Here is a 20,448-nt window from a genome sequence, read left to right as displayed (position 1 = left end):
TGTCCTCCACTCCTAGTGACCAACTCCCTAATTAAGAACAGGGTAGCAGGTTGGCATTGCTGTTGACCCCATCAAATATCAGCAGGTTAATTTTCCAAAGGAAGCTTTATAGTTTGTCACCTTGTCATTGCCTTTCCCCTAGGACGGCAATACTGACAAAGCTTGTTGACAGGAAGGTCTCGCCTGAGTGGATCTCCCCTTTTCCTATGACTGTGTATCAGTCACTGGTCCAGGCTCTGGGGAAATCACACAAAAGAGCTGCATAAAAATTTTGCTAACAAAAAGCAAATAAAAAGATAAATGTAATGCTTTAAATAGATATAAAGCCAAGAATCACATATCCCTTGTTAGGGTATAGGACTACATAAAATGTTTATGACATTCTTTCATTTTATTTTTATTTAAGAATTTAACCTTGGGATTAAAAGTTATCATAAAATACATACATGTACAATATGTACAACTATATTGCTTTCCAAGGTCTAGCCTAACAAATTCTCACATTCTTCTTGCCTTAAATCCATATAAGTTAAATCTAATTATTTAGATGGGAGAATCAGAAATCAAGGTGTCTTTCTTTGTCTCCACAAAACTACCTATCTTCAGTCTTCTTCTACGAACTCCGTTGTTCTTAGCTTATGAAGACACCAATTACTGGAGGTGGGACATGAACTAAATTCAGGATGCTCCCTCAAAATTCTGTATTTAATTACTTCTGCAAAAACCCTTTTCCCAAACAAAGACATCCTAACAAGTTCATAACACCTGGACATGTATTCCCCCCTTTGTGTATACACTTTGAGTTCAGAACTCAATCTGCAGTGTCGTTACTTCAGAGTTTGAGATAGGTATCTTATTGGCCCGGAACTCATGTACACTAGATTTTGTGGCCAGTGAGCCCCACAGAGTCATGTGTCTGTTTTCCTAGCACTAGGATTACAAGCATCATCACCACATCTGGAAAACACATGATTTGTACATGTGTTTGAGATCCAAAAACATTAGAACACACATTTCTAAGGGCCTTTACTCAAATCACTTGAGGTAGTAGAATTAGCATTGAAATAGTGAATTAAAAACTAATACTGAGAGTTCTACTAGGGCCCAAAGCTATTTGACTAAGGAAAAATTAACTGGATAAGCTGGATTCTGAGAAGAACAAAGGGATTGGAGCTATAAACTGAGCAGACACCAACAATCATGGTTACACATTCTGTCTCTACCCCTCAGTATCCACAGAGGACCCATGTCACTTTAGTGAGCAGATATGCAAGTGCTCAGGTCTCATAAAAAAACAAGGAACTTGCATATGACCTATATGCACCTTTACATATGCTTTCAGTTCTTTCTAGATTATTTGTAATGCCTAATGTCATATAAATGCTATGTAAATATCATTATGATATATGAATTATAAAATAACAAGAAAAAGTCTTTCTTTAATCCATAAAGACATAATTTACTTTTTGGTATTTTCAATTTGTGGTTGCTAAATTCTCAGAGCGTCAATTGTAGTTAATGTCAGTTCTAACATAACAGCTTCTGCAAATACTCATTTCTGCATTTGTATAATATTTTAAATATTTCACATTGGCTGAATATATAGAAGATAAATATTCCAGTTCATGGTAATTAACATGCTAGAGTATTTATAAAGTGACCCGCTAGATGAATCTGTCAGAGCCCATGTTATCTATCACAGGTGGCTTTAAGAGTGAATTACATTGATTTATTTTTTTTTTACTGAAACACATTCTATTTTATTTGAGAAAAGAGGCCAGTTTAGGAAGCAGCTACCATGATGCAAATACACATTTTGTAAAAGCAACAATAATATTTCAGTAGAAATTTGGTCAAGTTGTTATTGAAGTGTGTGAAGTGTGAAGTGTGACATGTGACATGTATGAGTCGCTTCATCATGTGTAGTGATAGAAAATTTAAATTATTGTTATGAAAGATAAGGAATCACATTTAGAGACAATGACACTTACTGATTGAAATAACAGGATGAAAAGAAATAATAAAATTCCCATGTATTCTTACAGAAAAATCAATGTTTTCTATCCAAATAAAATTTTAGGAAACTCAACTCTAAAATCCTATTCACAAAAAAACCCACAAACTCATTCTTAATTGAAGCAATCATAAGACAGTAGTAAATTATAACAATACTTATTGAGAATATGATTTATCTGGTAATTTGAATCTATTTTTGTCTAAAATATATTTACTTTACTTTTCAATAGATAATTAGATTTATCACCAGAAGCTTTAAACACCTAGGTAGGCAGTGGTAGCTATCTTCCCTTGTCATGAAGTGAACAGTTGAACAATATTTTTAAAATAATTTTAGTGATTATAATTGTCACCTAATCATATGTAAATAATGTACTCACAGTTTTTAAATAGCCAGATTGACATTACATTCTGATATCTAGAATCATTTGCCATCAGTCTAAAGCAAACATACATAACATAAATCATATTGCTGAATTTTAAATTATAATTGTTACTAATTTATTTATTTTAAATGTCACTATGCATGCAAATAAAGCCATTCTAAACCTCAAAGGGTCAGTTAGAGAAAGTATCACCTTGTCTCCAGCATATATCACACCACCTCTGTTCACTGACTTGTCACAGTAAAACTTAATTTCCAATGTGAACTCTATGAACAGGTTTCCCTTGATATTTTGTCTTCTATTTGTTTATGACTGTTAAAATATCTATGTCTGTTCTATTTGGAGCATGCATCCCAAGAAAGCAAGTTTTGCTTCAATATTATTTAAAGAAAGTAATAAGTTTTAAAATGTCTGGTGGCCTTCTCTGTGAAGAGAAAGTGATTAAAACCATGGAATAAATTAATTCAGTGTTGAAGTCTACGTGAAGAATTAATAATAGATAGTATGAATCAAGGGAATCATCATCTTTAGCTATCGAGTCAAGTGCATGAAATTAACAGAAATCATAAACAGTTAAGATTGGATCTATTTGGTTGAGATCAAATGCCAAAAGAAATGACCTCATAGGAACAATCCCTTTTCATGAGTCTCTGAGAAAGTGTGATGATTAACATTAACAATCAACTTGACAGAATCTAGAAGCACTTGGTTGTTGGTCATACCTATGGAGTCTTATCTTGATTACTTTGGTGTGGGAAGACCTTTCTTAATTCTGGCCATCCCATTCCCTGGAGAATAAAGGATATATAAGGAGAAAGTGAGCTGAGCACTGTGTTTTCATCTCTCTTTTTCCTGACTGAGAATGTGGTATTACCATTGCTTCACCCTTCTGCTGCTTAGACATCGGGTCACGATGTACTGTACCCTTGAACTGTGAACCCTTTCTCTATTATGAAATCATCTAATTCTGCAAAGCATTTTGTCATAACAGCAGGAAAGTAAATAAAAACAAGAAGACTTGCCTCTACCTCTTGAAGAGTGATTTTGAATATTACAGGAAGACATAGGAACCAGGGACACCACGGAGAATACTAGGAAGATTTAAATGACAATATTATGTAAAGGAAAATTGGAATAGTCAGAGTATGGATGGAACTTATGTTTCAGGTTGATGTGGGAAAAATGAGACTAGATTTATACAAGTAATTAAATATTTTAAAGTACTTCTGTCCTTGCTGAAGAGAGAACTCTTAACTTTTAAGATAGCAGATGTTTTTAAGTCCCTGGAGGGAAAGAGTTGCAGGTTAGTAATAGTGGTGTGGAAACTGTGAGTAAAATAGGGAGTGGTGAGTGTGGGGCTCATGGGAACACAATGGGAATATCTCAAAAGAAAAAGAGCGAGGTTTTGAATGGGTCAAGAGTGGTGAAGTTGGAGAATGCTCACATATTGAAGTGACACAACTTTACCACAAAGAATGTGCGATAGATTCCAGTGAGCGCTTCACACAGACAGAGCCTTGGATCTTTCAGTTGTCCCTAAAGGAATAGTTTTCCCATGCTACATGTAGCCGATATGCTTCTATGTAAAAGCAAGAAATAGGTAAAACAGTACTTAAACTTGTTTTTCTAGACAGTGCAGGTGATTTTATTTTTTACAATCATGCAGTTTCACGTACAAAGAAACAAAGATAGAGATTTTATTTTAATTAACTTACACATAATCTTGTTGGATCAGTAAGAATCTTCATTTTTTTCTCGACATAGACTTCACACTGAGGATCTTGGAATGTCTTTAGGGAGACAGGAAGCCTCTGTGTACCAGCATAGCATGCTTATGTACATAAGCGCACTGGGGTTTTTACTGAAATCACTTCAGAATAATCACCTCATAAAAATGAACAAGAGCACCTGTCTTATTGAAGGTTTGAATAACAAACTATGGTCACCTGACTGTGAGATTTGCCTTAATTTTTCTCAGACTGAACCATTTAAGTTCATCTTCCATGGAAAAAATGACTGTGTTTATAGAAAAAAATGAGTTTTCAAAAGATAATTAAAAATACAAGAAACATGTTACCAGTGTCATAGAACGTGACCACTCAAAACTTAGAGTTTTCTGCTAATATTGAGTTAGAGTAATAAATTTTTATGCTATAAAATAAAGTGTTATTATTTTCAAGTTGGTAAATTGTATCTTTTAGATGACCACATCAAGTTGAAATAAAACCATAATGAGTAAAACACCTATGAAAATTGACATATCAATTTTGATCTAGGAGAATAAAAAGTATTTAACATGATTCAGACTCCTTACTGCTATAACCTTAGAAAAGTCAGTGAGGAGGCCTGGGCAACCCATGGGGCCCTGGGCAGTGGATCAGTGTTTATCCCTGGCATACAAACAGACATCATGTGTCTGTAACACAAAGAGGGATGCTCTCTCAGCCTGGACTCTTAGGGGAGTGCCTGGCCCCTGCCCTGAGTGAAATGACAGACTCTAGATATCCCCTATGAGTAAGGAAATGGCAATAGGGTGGGAGGCTGGGGGGGATGGTGGGAGGGTGTGGGAGGAGAGGAGAGAGAGGGAACTGGGATTGACATGTAAAACAAGCTATTTAAAATTAAAATAAAAAGACCCCCCAAAAAAGAAAAGTATTGGGCCAATTTATAGGCAAAATCCAAGAACAATAGCCACAGTTGACTTCCAATGTTCTTCCTGACAATGAGTTTGGTGACTAACTTATATGCCATCCTAGAACCTTCATCCAGTGGCTGATAGAAGCAGAGGCAGACACCCACAGATAAATATTGAACTGAATTCCTGGAATCCAGTGACAGAGAGGGAGGAGTAATGAGCAAAGGGGTCAAGACTGGGTTAGTGAAACCCATAGAAACAGCTGACCTGAACAAGGGGGGAGCTCTTGGACTCCAGGCTGAGAGGCCAGCATGGGACTGATCGAGACCCCCTGAATGTGGTATCAGTGAGGAGGCCTCTGCAATCTATGGGGCCTTGGGTAATAGATCCACATTGAGGCATGCTCTCTCAGCCTGGACACATGGGGCGGGTGGCGGGGCTGCAGGGGGAGCTAGGCCCTGCCCTGGATGAAATGACAGACTCTGGAGATCCCCTATGGAGGGCCTCATCCTCCCTGGGGAGTGGAGTGGGGATTGGGTGGGAGACTGGCCTGGGGGGGGGGTCAGGGGAGGAGGGGAGGGAGAGGGAGCTGGGATTGACATGTGAAGCAAGCTTGTTTCTAATTTAAATAAAAAATAAAAGAAAAAAACTTTACCTACATATGCTTATATTTAAGTGCTGGTTCTGGCACTTGTAAAACCTGAATATTTAAAATTGTTGACCATTTTATCTTTTGAGACCTAAATAACTTGAGTTATTTTCAATTCCATGTTAATTTTATGTTCATTTAAAGTAATTTACTTTAATCCTTTGCAAATTATAATCAATATGTTATGCCATCATAAAATTTAAAAAACAAAATCAATTATCAGAAATACATATGAAAATTTTAAACAATAAAAAAATACTGGTTTTTGTATAGAAAAATGCAAGATTTTACAAATTTAATGATTATTCATAATAATTCTATGTTGCATTGACAGGTTTTAGAGTGATCATAGAAACATTTTAATTTTAATGCACTAGATATTATTTTAAAAGTTGTTCTCTTTTAAGTAAATATAGTTGACATCAATATGGTAAATCCAGATAATGTTGATAGTGAAAAATGAAGGCAGCTTTTCAAACATAATATGTCTAAACATAAATAGTTAGGATTAAAAATCTTTTAGAAAGTAGAATTTTGTATTTCTCAGTACTTTTCTTTATCTTTACAATCGTAAATAAAAAAGGTAAATTTATCACTCAGTTGATCAGCAACCAAAACCCCAGTTTATTTCAGAAACCACAGAAAAAGGCTGCTTGCAAAGGCTCTTTGTATTTCTAAATGTAAAATTTCAAATAGAGCAGGTACTTTGAACTGCATTAGCTGTCAGATTGCCTGAGGCACAGATGTTAGGCATTTCTTAGTGCCCAGGATAGTTATCAAATCTGTCTACAACTCAAATTTGTGGATTAATTTTTTTTAGGACAACAAAAAAATGTAAAGTCCATAATATCTTTTCTCATATTCTTCATTTGTAAATAAAAGTATTTGTGAAAGGATCCTGACAAGCATTTCTTAAATTGTTTGTTTAGTCCATGTAAACCATTTTATATAACTCTTTAGCAGATTATGACCTTTGTAATATTTACAATAATCCTTAAGCAATACATGTTCATCATTGATTTTAGACTCAGTTTTGATAAAATTATTCATTGAGGCAAAGTTAATAATGTTTGGAAATAATATCTCTTTTCAAAAATAACTTCAATTTATTGTCTTAGAATATTATTGAGTTTAAACATCATTTATAATTTGAGTCATATTTTATTTGAGAATGGAATTTTGTGTGGTTCAAATATAATATGTTTGTAAGCATTTCAAAGGAGAATTTTCATCTTTCTTTAAAGATGAAAAAAAGATGAAGAAATTATATGATGTTTGTGTACAGTTCTTGCTTGGAAGATAAACTACTTTTAGATAGATGATAGATACATTTATAGGTAGTTGGTGTATTATGTAAGTATACAAAAAAGCACATGTTTTTACATAAAGACAACTTTATTATGCTTGAAATAACTATTTGTACCATTTTAATGGATTCATGTTAATCTTGAGATGACCACAAGTAGAGAGAAAAGCAAATGTCAGTAATGATATATGAAAATTCTCTGGGATATGACAGACCATGAGTCGTATGTGGTATTACAATTTGAGATCATTAAAAATATTCAAAGAATAGATGAAAAGTAGATCATAGCCCTTTTAAAACAGTATCTATACTTTTGTTTTGCACATTTCATTTTATATAAGTGCAGGTTTTGGTCAGGAATTAATCACTTTAACTGTGGCTGTACTATGAAATTTTAATAAATATTAGCAGTGTTATTTCCAAATATGGGGAAGAAATTTTGAAATATAAGATATATGTATATGCATTGTACTTAAAACACAGCATAATTGATCATAATATATCTAAGTTTAATTGTTCTAAACTTGATTGAGCTTAAAAGATTCTGTTAGAAATGGAAATGGGTTTTTTCCTTTCATTAGTTTTCTTCAAAACACTTGAAATACATATGATAAAATGTAAAAGTATCGTTTGTTATACTCGTAAGTCAAAAGAGAGAGGTCTTTATTAAAAAAGATGCTCTTCACATTGATCTGACTCTACACACCAATAACTAGAGAAGTCAGGAATCTGGATGTTAGAACTGGATCGGCTTACTACGTTGTGTAGTACTGGCTAGCTATATCCTCTGATCATCAAGTTTTTTCCCTTCATACAATAATAGACCTAATATTAGCTCATCAGGATGTAATAACCAATGTAGCATACATTCAAGTTCAACGTCTTAGTCATGCTAACAATCCTAAACATGGATATGCCCATTTCCACACTATTTAGATGGGTATTAAAATGTAATAGAGGTAAAAGAGCAATCAGAATAGATTAGGTACATGTGAAAACTGTCGAATAACAAAAATAATTGTTAATAAATAAACAAAAACATATCATGAAGAAATGTTCAGCATGTATCACTATTCCACCTTAGGCTGAAATTTTATTCTCAAGCTCCTTCAATGCTCTTGGTACCAGAGAGCTAGCAATAATTAGATCTATTTCTTTTGGGTTCATGCTTGTGCAAATGACTGGTACACAAATCCAGAAACTATTTTTTCAAACACTAAAAGCTTGAAATATTAAAATTCTGATTTATTCCATAGGCAAGTGTCAGATGTTGTGTGGCTTAGTTTTGTCTGGAACTCATATAATTGGAAGGTGTTAGAGGAGGGACTTGTTGCTCAGTCTCATCAATATTCAACACATATTTAATGAGAACTCCCTTTGTACCAAACGGTTATTGCGTTCTGTAAATGCAACTTTAATGACAGCACAGCTTTCATGAAGCTATTCTGCGTGATCATTAGACTGTTTCAAATATAGCAACCAATATGAATGATGACCAAAACTCAAGGCCTAATGGAAGATGTTGTGTTTTGTTCTTTACTAGTGATGGATAGAGTCAATTCAAACTTAGTACAATGACCTATTGGAAAGTGCTTAGGAGCTAAGGTAGTGATAACTGGTCATTTTGTTTAAAGCACTGTAATGCAGCACATATACTTTACATTAAAATAAAAACATTTTCTCATTGGAGAGGTAGTTCAGGGATAGAATGTTTGCTTAGCACACACAAGGCTCTGGGGGGCCTATACCCAGAAGTTCAAAAGCAATAAGAAAAAACTATTTTTCTCTTTCAAGGTAACTGAGCTGCACAACATAAAAAATATAACCAGACTGCCTCGAGAGACAAAGAAGCATGCAGTGGCCATTATCTTTCATGACGAAACGTCAAAGACATTTGCTTGTGAGTCAGGTAAGCAATTTCAGGCCCATCTACAGCTTGAGGAAATTGAGTTGCTCCAGAGACAATGACTCAGACAGATGAAGCCACGGGCAAGTCTGATTAGGATGGCATACTGTAATGAGATGAGCAGAGGAAAGCTTTGTAAGAAGTTGAACATTCTGGTATACTGTGGAAACAGGTGCTTTGGATTTCTGCTATCTTGTCTTTGTCTGGAGTTTGTTCCCAGGTGGTCCAAGGACTCTTAGGGTTTTTGTTCAAGCTTTAGTAAACAATACCTGGAAGATGTTCAGAATCAGCATGTGACTTGTATTTTGGGTTTGGCAAAGTATAACTGTGAAGCGTTTGCTAGTGTAATAGTAATGCTGACAGAGAAAGCTCAGCCAAGAGCAGCCTAGCTCCCAGACATTTTAGAACAGAACTTTGAGCAATGTGTTGCTTTCATGGAGTCTCAGTACTATAAGTCAATACATTTTAGATTGAATTTTAGCATGCCAGTTCATAAAACACTCGGACATTATGGAGACACAAGCAGTTTGTCGTTTGAACTGGCAGTATTTTTCATGGAGCAATCCCTGTGCAATGTAACATATTAGTTGGTTTATTGCCTTTTAAAGATTCAGCTCAATGAAATGCTGCGTTTGCTTTATAATGGATGTTTTTAGAACAGATGCAGGCAAAATGCCCAATGCTTTGAAAGAGCTTAAATATTGAATTTAAAATAGTAGTGAGGTTTTGGGGGAAGCTTTGATATTATTTTTAAGATGAGATATGACTAAAAGTGTATGTTTAATGTAGAGTTATATTATAAAAGCTAATACTGTCATTTTGCCTAACTGCAATTACTTACAACTTATCTAATTTTATACAAAATTGGCTTAGCTGAACTGGAATTTATCAAATAGTTTATTCCTTTAATGACTTTACCCACCAATACCCTTCTGGTATATTTCTCTCCGGTTGCCATCTGGCCTCATCTCATTTAAAATATGCTATTGGTCCTGTTTCAACCTCACTGTTAAAATGTTATTGTCCAAAATACTTCATCTTTCTGCCTTGTTAAGAGAAGTCTTTTCCTTGAGAGAAGCTTTTCCGCCAGCCTGGTTCTAGAGCTGCTTTCCTGCCAGCCTGGTTCTAGTGCTGCATCAATCCCAAATAAACACACAGGAGGCTATATTAATTATGAAGCTGTTGGCCTTGCTTGTTTCTTACTAGCTAGCTCTGACTTAAGTAATTACCCCATAATTGTTAATCTAAGTATGTCTCTTACCGGAGAGGTTTCCGGGCTTCCTACCCCAATGGCGTTACATCTCGACTCTCCTGTGTTTCTCCTTCCCAGCATCCTCCTGGATTCCTAGCCCCACCTATCTAGATTCCTATTGGCCAGACAGTGCTTTATTAGCATAAGACTTCCCCAACACTGCCTTATTGGCCAACTCCTTAAAACTCTCTAAGCATGTAATTTTCTCCAAGCTCCTAAATATATAATATTTATATCATATATTTTAACTAATTGCAACCAAAAATAATTTTCTAAAAAAACACAAAAATAATTTTCTTAATTTTATTTTCACTGTTGTTTAGTATTTCAGCATTGCAAAAAGAAGTATTGGAGATTTATAAAGAACTCTAGAGTCGAATTTCAAAAAAATGGTATTTAGTCATATTTATTTATGCAAAATTTTTATTTGGAATTTTTGGAGAATTTGTTTTTTAATTAATAAGTTCAATATACTAATTTTTACTCTAATAATTATTTGTATTATAGTAGAAATATTCAGTATACCCAAATGGCTTTTATGATTAAATAGCTATAATCACTCTCAAGTTGCCTATCAGCTGATTTTTAAAGTAGAGTTCAAATTGTGAGAATGTATACAATATTGTTCCTTTTCAAATTTTAATATTCTAAAATGTTTGTGAGGGTGCATATTCCTTGGTGCATAGATGTAAACATATACATATATATATATGTATGTATGTATGTATTTGGTATTATATGGCATGTTTCTCCCAATTGCAACATTCCCTAGGAACTTTAATATTTGCTTCAAAAAATAAAAGAAGGCTCATGAGCCACAGGAGATAAACTAAAGGCCTCCAAAGGTCACATGAAAAGAGAAAAGGAAACTTAAGTGGGAATAAACACTTGTTGGGACTACAAACTCTCACCAACCAAACTGAGAGAAGACATTCAGACTGTGGAGCTGCTTATTGGCTCCATAGAAAGCTCCAGGGTTTCAGTTTCAGAAGTCATCACCCATGTTGGGATGAGCTTTCTGGTGTTACAATTACTTTTTAGTAATCCCTGCTCCCTGTAAATAACCGCTCACCCATACTCTTGTTAGTAAGCCCAATTCGTTTCTCCACCAAATCTGGCATTGCTAGAATTATTACTTTCTTCTGTCAGGGACTCTCCTTTGGGATAAATTAAGATGTGTATGTCTCAAATCTTCAGAAAAAAAATCTACCACACCACATATAGACACACATATGTGCATATACTGAATTTCATTCCAAAGACCCTTGCTGCTCTGTATTATTGTTTCTCATCACCATGGTCACCTCCCTTTGTCTGATAAAGGGTATGTGCCAAAGGGACAAAGGAAAAGTAGATATTTCTTTGTACTCTGATATTTGAAGACATTTTAATGAGTTTGTATTAAATAGATACTACACATATGTTCTGTGTGTGCTTCATTCACACGCCTAGACTAAAAAGAAAATCCAACTCCTTCACATCGTAATACTGGTAAATTGATTCAGAAACATTCATGTTCATTATAAAGACTCAGATCCATGTGCTCATCAGTACTTCTTGGAGTCTTGATCTTAAAATGAGGATTTTAATTTAACTCCAGGAATCAGGGCAGCAAGGTGTCCAGAGAAGAACTGTGACAATATGCTGGTATCATCCAGGTCCCCTAGCCTGAGCATCAGTACATAAGGCTCAGCACCTAGCACAGTTTTCTAAACGAATTCACAAGTGATTTAAACAATTTCAAGGAAGACCATACGAGATTAGGATTTAAAATGAAATGACCAAGTATACTCAGAATCTAGAACTTAATTTCTAAAAACAGTTGACTTGGCTTTGTGGAGAACTGGCTGATTCTAGGACTAAAGGTAGGAACTAGTCATCATGAACCCAGAGCATCTTATAGAGCTGAAAAATACAAAACAGAATTAATTAAGTTAATTGACCAATCAATCAAAACAAACTCCTGAAGGAGCCCAAGTTGGGCAAATCCATACCAACCTGAACATTGCTGATCAGTCTGCTCTCAGTAGATTATTAAACACATGAATGAATTGCCTGGGTAAACAAACAAACAAATAAAACTTTCTCTAAGGTTTAATAAAAAGCATGTTATTCCTCGTTAGTGTGAAGGGTATTCCCACTCCCTAGAAAGAGGAACTTCGAGGACATCTTCATTATTTTATGACTCAAAATGGGAGAGTCTATTAATAACAAAAGCTTTTGAGTTTCAAAAATAAATCAAATGCCAAATTAATAGAAAGATAGCTTAGTTATGGTTTCTATTGCTTTGATTAGAAGCCATGCTCACTTGACTTTTTTAGACAGCTCAGAACTACCTACTTAAGGGTGGTACCCACAAGGGCTAGGCCCTGCCACATCAATCATTGATTTGAAGAGTGACACACTAGTCTGCAGTCTAATCTTATGGAGGCGTTTCTCTCAGTTAAGATTTCCTCTTACCAAATGTGTCTGTGTAAAGTTGAAAGAAGCCAAGCAAGATAAGGAGAAAATGAAACATAATCAGAAATAAATAAAATAGATAGTAATGTAACTACAAATGATGGTCCTAGAAGATATATTAATCATCAAAGCACCTGAAGTATAGAAATTGTGTACAAAGCTAAGCACAGTGGTGTATCTGTATCACCTATACATTTGGTTTCATTATCAAGCCTGGATGCCTAGAAAAATCTAGATCAGTTCTTCATAAATATTTCAGGAATTTGAGGACGGAATTCTATGAAGCCAGCATTACTCTAATACCAAAATCCTCCTCCAAGACTAAAAACTCATCAAACTAAAACCTAAATCAAATATCCAAAATAAAAATAGAGGTGAAAAACCTTCAAAAAAATTGTAGTGCACCAAATCAAACAGCCCATAATAACTCATGTATACACGATAAATTGAAATTCATTCTATCTAAAAATTGAATGTACAAATCAATATATGACATACTACATGAAAAAATGAAAGACAAAAACCACATAATCATCTTAATAAATTCAGAAAAATGTTTTGGTAGAATTTATATTTCATCACATTTTTAAAAATCTCTGCAAAATTTGGAAATAGAAATAATCTGCATACACATAATAAAAACAATTTATAATGAACCAACAGTTAGGATCATATGGAACTGTGAAAAGCAGAGTTTTTAAGTAAGGGGGGAACAGGATAAGAAAGTCACTTTTGGCAGAGATGGAGTGATGAGCAAAGGGGTTAAGACCATGCTGGTGAAACCCACAAAGAAAGCTGACTGGACAAGGGGGAGCTCTTGAACCCCAGACTGATGGCTGAGAGGCCAACAGGGAACTGATCCAGACTCCGTGAATGTAGTGTCAATGAAGAGGCCTCAGAAATCTCTGGGCCTTGGGTAGTAGATCAGTGTTTACCCTGGTGTATGAATGAACTCTTGGAGCCCAATCCACTTGGAGGAATGCCCTCTCAGCATGGACACATGGGGAAGGACCTAAGTCCTGCCCTGGATGAAACGACAGACTCTGGAGATCCCCCTAAGGAGGGACTCACCCTCCCTGGGGAATGATGTGGGGATTGGTTGGGGGTTGGGAGAACTGGTGGAAGGACAAGGAAGTAGGCGTGGGAGAGAGATCTGGGATTGACATGTGAAGCATGCATGTTTCTAATTTATATAAAAACATATATTGAGGAAAGAAAAATAAAGAAGGTAAAGAATGTCACTTTCTATCTTCATTCAACATAATGCTGGAAATCCTAGCCAGAGACTTCATGGCAGGGGAAGAAGTGAAGATGCCAAAATTATAAGAAGTCCACTTGCTACTCTTTGAAGATGATATCTTCATTCATATGAATATATATGTGTATGCAGATATATATAATGAAAACTAATATTAGAAATAAGCAAATTTAAGAATTCTGCAAAATTAAATAAGAAACATCCTGCAAATTAGCAATATTGTTCTATGAAAATTGATCTTTGTAATAAAAGTCAAGAAACCAATATACCTAATAAGTTTAATTTTCTCAAAATGTAAAAATTTGCCATAATGAAAATTATAAAACACGAGTGAAAGAAATGAAAGAAAATGAGAACCCTGTGTTCATAGAGTAGAAGAATCAATGTTGTTAAATTGCTTATACTATCTAAACAATCTATATAGTAAATGCATCTCTGTTGTAGTGCCAAATTAATTCTAATAACTGTACAAAACAATCCCAGAATTTTTTGAGGTAAAAAATAATGCCAAATTTCTAAAGAAATTTTGAACAAAAGAACGGTAGAATTCATTGTTACTAGATTTTGCAGTGTATTCTGAAACTGAAATAGTGGAAACAGCACAGTATTGGCATTAAGTATAGGAACAAAAAATAAATCAATGTATCTATAAACAAGCATTTCAAAACAAGTTAAGGACCAGGTATGGTGTGGTGGCTCAAACCTTAATCCTAGCTGTAGGGAGGCAGAGGTAGAATCTTTGTGGGTCTGATTCTAGCTTGGTCCTTACAAAGAGTTTAGGCCATCCAGGACTACATAGTAAGACCACAGCTCAAAAAAATATGATAAGAACATGCTTTAGAAAGTATTCAGCCTTTTCAAAACAGAGTTGTAGGAAAATTTAATGTGCATGTGCAGAAAGGTGAAACTAGACCTACATAACATTAATTTGCCTCATTGAAAAAAACACCCTGATAAAATCAACTTAAGAAAGGAAGGGTTTATTGTTTACAGTTTAAGGGTAAGATCCACAATGGGTAAAGTCCCGGTAGCAGAAGCTCAATTCTGCTGGCTGTATTGCAGACCTGCTCAGTGTTGAGAGTAGGATGTTGAAGTCTCCAACTATTAGTGTGTGAGGTTTAATTTGTGATTTAAGCTTTAGTAATGTTTCTTTTACAAATGTGGGAACCCTTGTGTTTGGGGCATAGATATTTAGAATTGAAATTTCCTCTTGATGGATTTTTCCCATGATGAATATGAAATGCCATTCTTTTTCTTTTTTGATTGATTTCAGTTTGAAGTTTATTTTATTAGATATTAACATCACTACACCAGCTTGTTTCTTATATATATTTGATTGGAAAATATTTTCCCAACCCTTTTCTCTGGGGTAATGTCTATCTGTGAGGTTGAAGTGTGTTTCTTGTATGTGACATAAGGATGGATTCTGTTTTATTATCTGATCTCTTAGCCTGTGTCCTTTCATAGGTGAACTGAGAACATTTATATTAATGGATATTAATGACCAGTGATTGCTAGTTCCTGTTACTTTTGTTTTCATTGTTGGTGATGGCATTGTGTGTTCCCTTCTTTGGGATTTGCAGCTGTAAGCTCATCTGCTGTCTGTGTTCTTGTGAATGTAGCTGACTTCCTTGGGTTGCATTTTCCTTCTAGTACTTGTGGATAGGCATTGTTTAATTCTGATATTATCATGGAATATATTGTTTTCTCCATCTATAGTATTCAAAGCTTTGCTGGGTATAGTAGTCTGAACTGGCATCCGTGTTCCCTTAGTGTCTGCATAACATCTGTCCAGTACCTTCTGGCTTTCATTGTTTCACTGTTTCAGGTGGCTTGCTCCCTCTCAAGGCTTGGGCCTCAAGTTAGATCTGTCATTGGTTAGCCACTTTTACAAGCTCTGAGCCACCATTGCCACAGCATTCCTTGCAGGCAGGACAGGTATTGATGGAAGGTTTTGCGGCTGGGTTGTGGTTCCAGTGCCACCACTGGGAGCATTGCTTAGTTACAAAAATTATCCAGTTAGAACTCTATATCCTCCATACTAGCAGTCTTTGCTAAAGTCAACATCATAAGCTCCAGGAAGTTTCTACTGTACTGTTTATACACGTTTCCCAAGTGCCCCCCTATTTTAGTCATCTCCCTTTGCACTCTCTCCCTCCATCCTTCCCTCGCCCCTCCCTTTCTGACCTGATCCCTCCTATTGCCATCTTACCTACTCCTAATGCACCAGCAATATCTATTCTATTACTTTTTCCCAGGGAGACCATGTCTTTCCACCCCAGAGTCCTTCATGTTACTTAGCATCTCTGGGGCTGCAGATTATAGTGTGATTATCCTTTACTTAACAGCACGTATCCACTTGTAAGTGAATACATATCATGTTTGTGGGTCTGGGTTACCTCACTCAGGATGTTTTTTTCTCATTCCATTTGCCTACAAATTTCATGATTTTTCCAACATCTGAGTACTACTCTACTGTGTAAATATGCCACATTTCTTTATTCTTTGTTTGAAGGACACAAAGGTTGCTGAAATATGCTGCAATGAACATAGCTGAGCAAGTGTCCTTGTGGCAGGATGGAGCATCTTTTGGGCATACACCCAAGAGTGATATAGCTGGGCCTTGAGGTAGATTGATTCCCAATTTTCTGGAGGAACTGCCATATTGATTTCCATAAGGGCTGCACAAGTTTGCTATCCCACTATCAATAGAAGAGTGTTCTTCTTGCTCCATATTCTTGCCAATAATGCTGTAACTTGCATTATTGATCTTAGACGTTCATTATTTTTAACACAGTCAGGAAGTATCTATGGTCTACTGATTCCAGGACCTCACACAAACCAAAATCCCCACGATGTCAAAATCATTATAAAAATGACATAGTACTCACAAACATTTTATACATATTCTCCTTTATACTTGAAATATTTCTAGATTACATGCGCAATCTAATACTATGAAAGCATCATGTAAGCAGCTATTCTATTTCAGTCTTTTAGATATTAGTGGTAAAATCTGCTCATAATCAACCAATGCAATTTTCTTTGACTTACAGTTGGTTGAATCTCTTGATTAATAAATCATGGACACAAAAAGACAATCTCTAGAATATTTGAGAAATATATACATACAACTTCTCCAATAGCAAATAATCCAATTTTTAAAATAACAGGCAAAGAACATTTTTCTAAAGAAAACATGCAAATACTACAGGGTGCATGAAAATACTGCAGGCATGATTAATCATCAAGAAAATACAAATCAAAACCATGTGAGTGTCACGTAAAACCTGCCCAGTGTTACCTATTAAAAAGTTGAGAAAGGACGAGTGCTTTAGACTACCTCAACATTGCACATGTCGATAAGAATGTGCTACATGGGAGATCATGTTGTTTCTCCATGATACAGCAAATGAATAAACCAAACAGCATATCATACCCATATACATACACAGTTATGCTTCATATTAAGTTAAGAGGCAGAGGAGAGTGGGTCAATGGGGACGGGGCAGATGGAATCAGGTAGAGGGGAGGGAATGGGAGGAGAAAAGTTAGGGGAAGCTGTGGTTGGTAAATAAAATAAAGGGAAGCAATGTTAGTTAAAGAAAAAAGAAAAAAAGAATAGAACTACTCTCTGATCTAATAGTTGAAACCAGGATCTCAAAGAAATTAGCATTTCTATATCTGTTACAGTAATGAAGTTAGAACAACTTAAATGACAAACAATAGACAAACAAAGAATAACTGGGGGACTAGAGAGATGGCACCCAGTGGATAAAGTGCTTGCTAGGAAATCATGAGGACCTGGTTTCAGGTTCCCAGCCATCTACAGTGTTGCATGTCTATAACTACAATGATGTCTACTTCAGAATTAGGAAAGGGTCCATTCTTCAAAGATTCTACAATTCGATGCTCATTCTAGATTATAGAATATTTTATATTCATGATAATAGAACCAATTTAATGAAAGTAAGACAGTGAAACAACTAACATCATTTTGGTGGTATTAAATGGTCAAATACACGATGTTATGAGTTTACCATGTTTAATCCAAAATATCTGCTGGTATATACTGAAAATAGAGAAGGGATCAGGTAAACAGGCCAGCTTCCCAGCCTGTGTTCCAGTGCCTGCAGATCGCATGAGAACTGCACAGAGCTCCCAATCCCAACGGGAGCCAAGCACCCCAGACTCCAGGTCTTCTCTCCCACCAACGAGACCAGGAAACCAGAGGAGGCTGGGAGTCCAGGGAAGCAGCTGTTCCTCTGGCAGCATCAGCTAAACAGGCCAGCTTCCCGGCCTGTGTTCCAGTGCCTGCAGATCGCCTGGGAACTGCACAGAGCTCCCAATCCCAATGGGAGCCAAGCACCCCAGACTCCAGGTCTTCTCTCCCACCAACGAGACCAGGAAACCAGAGGAGGCTGGGAGTCCAGGGAAGCAGCCGTTCCTCCAGGAGCATTAGGTAAACAGGCCAGCTTCCCGGCCTGTGTTCCAGTGCCTGCAGATCGCCTGGGAACTGCACAGAGCTCCCAATCCCGACGGGAGCCAAGCACTTCAGACTCCAGATCTTCTCTCCCACCAACGAGACCAGGAAACCAGAGGAGGATGGGAGATCAGGGGAGTAGCTGTTCTGGATCAGGTACAACAGGACCCAGCATAGGGTCCAGGGGACCAGGTAGGAGGCTAAGCGCCCCAGATTCCTGTTCTTCTCCACCCACGGGACCAGCATTGGGACAAGGAATAGAAGAACCACCAGATTATTGGACTTGCTAGCACCCACCAAAAGGGAACTCTGGTCCCCAGACCAGTAAGAGGCTCTTTCTGCACCCACAAGAAGAAGAGATGGGAAAGAGGCGATACAAAAACACACTCAGCAACAGAAAAACAAATATGACACCACCAGATTCTAGAGACTCCACACCAGCAAGACCCCAACATTCCAATGCGAATGAAGCAGAAGAGAATGACCTTAAAAGCAGCTTCATGAAAATGATAGAGGCCCCAAAAGAAGATATAGGAAAATCCCTCAAAGAAATGGAAGAAAAAACAAACCAAAAAATGCAAGGAACGGAAGAAAAAACAAACCAAAAAATACAAGAATTGGAAGAAAAAACAAACCAAAAAAGGCAGGAAATGGAAGAAGAAATGAAGCAAAAAATGCAAGAAATGGAAGAAAAAAACAAAGCAAAAAATGCAAGAATTGGAAGAAGAAACATACCAAAAAAGGCAGGAAATGGAAGAAGAAACAAAGCAAAAAATGCAAGAAATGGTAGAAAAAACAAAGCAAAAAATGAAAAAAATGGAAGGAGAAACAAAACAAAAAAGGCAGGAAATGGAAGAATAAACAAAGCACAAAATGCGAGAAATGGAGCAAAAAGCAAACCAAAAAAATGCAAGAAGTGCAGGAAAGAACAAACCAAAAAATTCATAAAAGGCAACAAATGGACGAAAAGATAAACAGAAAATTGCAAGAAGCAATGCAAACACTGCAAGGGTTGAAAACTGAAATAGAGACATTAAAAAAACACAATCTGAAGAAAGGCAGAAAATAGAAAAGCTGGACAAACAGTCAGGCACTACCGATAAAAGCATTACCAGCAGAATAGAAGAGATGGAAGAGAGAATCTCAAGTGTTGAAGATACACTAGGAGAAATGGATTTATCAACCAAAGAAAACCTTAAATCCAACAAATCCTTAACACAAAACATCCAGGAAATATAGGACACCATGAAAAGACCAAACCTAAGAATAATAGGTATAGAAGAAGGAGAAGAAATCCACCTCAAAGGGGCAGAAGGCATATTCAACAGAATCATAGAAGAAAACTTTCCCAACCTTAAGAAAGACATGCCAATGAAGGTACAAGAAGCCTACAGAACACCAAATAGAGTGGACCACAAAAAAAAATCCCCTTGCCACATAATAATCAAGACCACAAACATACAGAATAAAGAAAGAATATTAAGAGCAGCTAAGGAAAAAGGTCAAGTAACATATAAAGGCAGACCTATCAGAATTACACCTGGTTTCTCCATGGAAACTCTGAAAGCCAGAAGGTCCTGGGTAGATATTCTACCTACACTAAGAGACCATGGATGCCAGCCCAGACTACGATACCCGGCAAAGCTCTCAATCCCTATAGACGGAGAAAACAAGATATTCCATGACAAAACTAGATTCAAGCAATATGTGTCCACTAACCCAGCCCTACAGAAAATTTTGGAAGGAAAACTCCAACCCAAGAAAGCTAACTACAACCAGAAAAACATAGGCATTAGAGAATCCCTCTCTACCAACAGCCAAAAGAACAAAGGGATGAAATTCCACACATAATTCCACCACAAACAACCATTGCAAATCGAAGAAGGATGAGCAATCAATGGTCATTAATATCCCTCAATATTAATGGCCTTAACTCACCCATAAAAAGACAGAGACTAGCAGAATGGATTCGAAGACAGAACCCTTCCTTCTGCTGCATACAAGAAACACACCTCACCCTCAAAGACAGACATTACCTGAGAGTTAAAGGTTGGGAAAAAATTTTTCAATCAAATGGATCCAAGAAAAAAGCAGGGG

General features: G+C 36.3%; 1 protein-coding gene across 1 annotated transcript in view; it reads left to right on the top strand.

Annotated features, from left to right (window-relative positions):
- Positions 1-20,448, top strand: part of Dok6 (docking protein 6) — a 407,151-nt gene that overhangs the window by 146,041 nt on the left and 240,662 nt on the right. The window contains exon 3 of the mRNA XM_005065385.4: positions 8,787-8,901. Within this exon, the coding sequence (XP_005065442.1) occupies positions 8,787-8,901 (115 nt within the window). The remainder of the gene's footprint in view (positions 1-8,786; positions 8,902-20,448) is intronic.

Source organism: Mesocricetus auratus, unplaced genomic scaffold, assembly GCF_017639785.1.
Source record: "Mesocricetus auratus isolate SY011 unplaced genomic scaffold, BCM_Maur_2.0 Super-Scaffold_100015, whole genome shotgun sequence".
In the NCBI taxonomy this organism is placed as follows: Eukaryota; Metazoa; Chordata; class Mammalia; order Rodentia; family Cricetidae; genus Mesocricetus; species Mesocricetus auratus.
This window is presented reverse-complemented; position numbering and strand designations above follow the sequence as displayed.